General features: G+C 38.7%; 1 protein-coding gene across 1 annotated transcript; it reads right to left on the bottom strand.

The window, feature by feature from the left end:
* Positions 1-1,412: 1,412 nt before the first annotated feature.
* LOC143022831 (uncharacterized) lies at positions 1,413-3,211 on the bottom strand. Its single transcript, XM_076181209.1, has 2 exons — positions 2,498-3,211; positions 1,413-1,850 (listed from the first exon to the last, which is right to left on the bottom strand). Exons 1-2 carry the CDS (start codon positions 2,969-2,971, stop codon positions 1,413-1,415), a joined length of 912 nt encoding a protein of 303 aa, XP_076037324.1. The 5' UTR covers positions 2,972-3,211.
* Between the last annotated feature and the right edge of the window lie 673 nt (positions 3,212-3,884).

Genomic DNA, 3,884 nt, shown 5'->3' with positions numbered 1-3,884 from the left:
ATGTCATCAGCATAAATGATGACTTTGGTACCCTGTGTAAATTCATATCTAGCAATTTTATCCATTAGTATATTGTATAGCATAGGACTCAGAACTCCACCTTAGGGGGTACCTAACTCGAATGTTTCTTCATCTGGTAGTGTTCCCTGTGACCAAACCTTACCTTTTCTATTATACAAATAGTCTTGTATCCATCCTAATAACTTTCCTTTGACTCCCTTCAATACAAGTTCCTCTAGTATAACTTCTTTATTAGATCTATCAAAGGCACCTTTCAAATCTACATATACTTGACAAGAAGCACTGGTATTAGCTAAGCAATGAACAAAACAGTCGCTAGTAGCACGTCCCTTCATGAAACCATATAAATTTTCAGACATTTTATCACCCACTTTATAGATTAACCTACGTAAGACAATTCTTTCCATCATTTTGCACAAGCAGCTGGTAAGTGAGATTGGTCGAAATTTCCCATCACTCTTAGGTACAGGTATAATTATGGCTGATTTCCATGCTGGGAGTAAAGTACTATTTCTGTAAGACATTAAACATATCTAGTATGGGATTTTTCCCGTCAATATTCAGTAATGCATTTATAATATTAAATGTAAGTCCATCCTCACCAGGGGCTGTTGATTTACCACTTTTGACAGCATATAATAGTTCATCTATTGATATAGGTACACAAGTGTCATCATCCAACTTAACATTATGATTTACTAATTGTAACCTTTGTAACCTATTCTCTGCCAGAGCAATTTGATGTCCAACAGGCAGACCAGACAAAACAGAAGCAGAACTCCATTGTTTAATGAGTTCTTTGACCTTTTTTGCAGGATTTGAGTCACTGGTTACTGAAGTTTTCTTACCTTTGACCTTATTAACGTGATACCAAACTTCCTGTATTGATTTGGTGTTACGAATTTTATTTAGAAACTCATCCCAATACTTCTTCCTCATGTCTCTCTTTAGCTCAGACAAATGTTTAGCAACTGTTCCCATAGCTCTCTTGACATCATGATCATTTGGCTGTGCTTGCCATCTACTCTGTAAGGCTGCCATTGTATCCTGACAATTTAATATAACAGGGTCATGTGCATATGATCTCTTTTGATTATGAGTGTGCTTCTGCCTAGTCTTGTTGTTGTCTACATATTCATTAATTACTTTAAGTAATCCCTGATAAATATCATTGGCATCTTGTAAATTAATATTGTTATTACTGTACCATTTCTTAACATTGATCAGGAGCCCAGGAAATTTACTTGAGGGGATGCTTAACCTTTTTCTGTGTACTATGTTGGTTGTGGAGAGGGTGATATATGTCTTAAGGGCAAAGTGGTCACTGAGAAGAGATGGTACAACATTAGTTTCACACGTACAAAATGGCATATTAAATAAAGCAACATAATCTAGTCTTCCTGAACATGTGTAGGGACTTTGGCACCAGTAATTTGTACATTATTAGCTTTAAGAAAGGTTACCCACCTTACGCCATTAGTATTAGAAGTCTTAAAACTACCTAGGTCTACATGTCTAGCATTAAGATCACCCAAAAGAATTGTACTTTCTTCTAATATGTGCGGAGGTAAATTATCAATGTACAGGGCACCAGAATGAACATACATATTAGTGATATATATATAGTTATTTGATAAATGTAGACACACAGTGATATATTCTATTCCCCCATTGACTCCTTTCTCCACCAAGGTAACTGGAAGTCCAGACTTAACATAAGTAACCATACCTCTACTGCTTCCATCATCACAACTAAGAATATGTTGATAATATCCTCTGAGTTCATACACCTCTGGTCCAGTTTCCTGTACAGCTATGAAGTCAGGGCTCTGTTGAAGAATAAATGCATGTATATCAGTTACCCTATCTCTTAGTCCATTAACATTCCATGTCAATAAATGGAAAATTTTGTTATTCATTGTAGGGTTTTGCATCATTTTGATTTGGGCCACTGTTTATTGTTCTGGCTAGCAATGACTTCTCTTCTGAAGGCTTCAAATTTCTCTAGAATTAGTTCTATATTCCTAGATAGCTGTTCGTAATTTTCGTGTCTCTCCTTATCTCGCTTTTTCAAAATTTCAAGTTTTTCCATGATAGATTCCATATTCTTTGCTTGTTGACAGTTAGCCTTCTGTATTTCTTGATGCACAGTTTCCTTTACTTCTTGATGAACTTTCTGAATGCCTTGATACACAGTTTCCTGTAATTCATGATGTACTTTCTGAATGTCTTGTTGCACAAATTCCTGTACTTCCTGTTGGACTTTTTGTATGTTTTGATGCACTAATTCCTGCACTTTAAATTTTGAGTCTGTGTATTCTTTCATCTTTCTCTCAAGCCTTACTCTATCTGCTCTTAATTCTTCTATACTTTCATTTAACAATGTAGTAAGTTTGTCCACTGCTATACTTAGTCGTTCCTGCTCTTTAGCCACTATATTTACTTTATTTGACTGAGTAACGGATAGTGACCTCACCTTAGTTGTAGAATTAGTTGTTGCTTTCTCCTGTTGCAAAGGTGGAAATTCTTCCTGCATTGCTGTGACGTTCCAAGCAGTTCTTGTAGGTGGAGGAGCAGTTTGGTATACAGTAGTGGGTATACTTGGTATACTTGGTGGTAGAGTCTTGTAGCGTGGTTTTTTAGGGCATACTGGAGAACTTGCATTGTGTTGACCTCCACAGTTGCAGCATTTCGGTGGTACAGCTACTTTCTGTTGAATCTTTTCCCAGCACTCCTCTGAGAGATGTCCCCCAGCACAGTATCTGCATCGCACATATGTAGCTCGACATCGCCAACTTTTGTGTCCCCATTTGCTACACTTTTGACACAGGTCTGGCTCTGGAACATAGGGAGCAACTTTCTTCCTTCCAACACCGATGATGTGAGTTTCTGTGTCAATAGGTCCTGATACTGCTCCTAGGAGTTGTGGCCTTGGATTTTTCCCAACCATCCGTCATTTTAGCCACTGGAATCCTGGTGGACACTGTAATAAATTGACATTTATATAAGTAGGTACGTCAAAAATGACCACAGTACGTTGTAAGCCAGTTATAGGTTTCATTACTTGTCCCTGGAAGCCATCTGTTATCATGGTGTTATATTGCTGACCATTGATTAATGTGATATATGGTGCATTCCTCCCTTCCTTAAAGAGTGGCCTACAGTCAGGGTGTTGTTTTAATAGAGCCATATACCAGGTATATTTGTTTTCCAGAGAGAGGTTACATTTTTCTGGAAATGTTATCATAAGTCTTTCCCTACCTGTGGACGTGGTGATGTTGTCCCCGACTATATTATCTTGATTCACATCAGCTGCTTTAGTGTCTGCGGTGTTATTTTCTTCAATTATCAAGTCCTGGTCCATGCCGGCTGCTTCTATTGCAGTCATTAAGGGATCTTTCGTGGTGGTGGCAGATTTAGCTTGGTCTTCAGACGTTCCACTAAACTTGATTCTCTTGGCACGGGAACCGGCATTGTTGACACTGTCGTTCGAGTTCTCAGCTATCTCGGCCCAGTCCTTCACTTCTCCTACTCCCTGTGTTGACGTCTCTCCCATGCTACTTCCTTCACAGTTTTCATTATTCCGACTCTGTGGCAGAGTCATATCCATGTTGTTAACTTCCTGGGAGGATTCAATAGTAGCATAGGTGTGATCTAAGGAGCTCCTTTTCTTCCCAAATTTCGTGGTCATATAACTCAAGAAGATTATCTGGAGTTATGATCGGAACAACCTTCCTCCGCCGCTGCCCGGCAGCGAATGTTCAAGAAAATAAGAAATAAAATTGTTGCGGCGGCGGCGGCTTACCGCGGGGCCCTAAATCAAATTTAAGAATACGAGAACATAAGAATGAAGGAGACTGTGA

This window comes from Oratosquilla oratoria, unplaced genomic scaffold (assembly GCF_046742065.1).
Source record: "Oratosquilla oratoria isolate Oo_2021 unplaced genomic scaffold, ASM4674206v1 SCAFFOLD195, whole genome shotgun sequence".
NCBI lineage: Eukaryota > Metazoa > Arthropoda > Malacostraca > Stomatopoda > Squillidae > Oratosquilla > Oratosquilla oratoria.
Note: the sequence above shows the minus strand (reverse complement) of the source record. Positions and strands in the feature narration are given on the sequence as shown.

Coding starts and splice junctions, on each gene's coding strand:
- LOC143022831 (XM_076181209.1), bottom strand. CDS start 2,971: ATGGTTGGGAAAAATCCAAGGCCACAACTCCTAGGAGCAGTATCAGGA. Junction 1,851..2,497: donor CAACTAATTCTACAACTAAG/GTGAGGTCACTA, acceptor ATTCTTCAACAG/AGCCCTGACTTCATAGCTGT.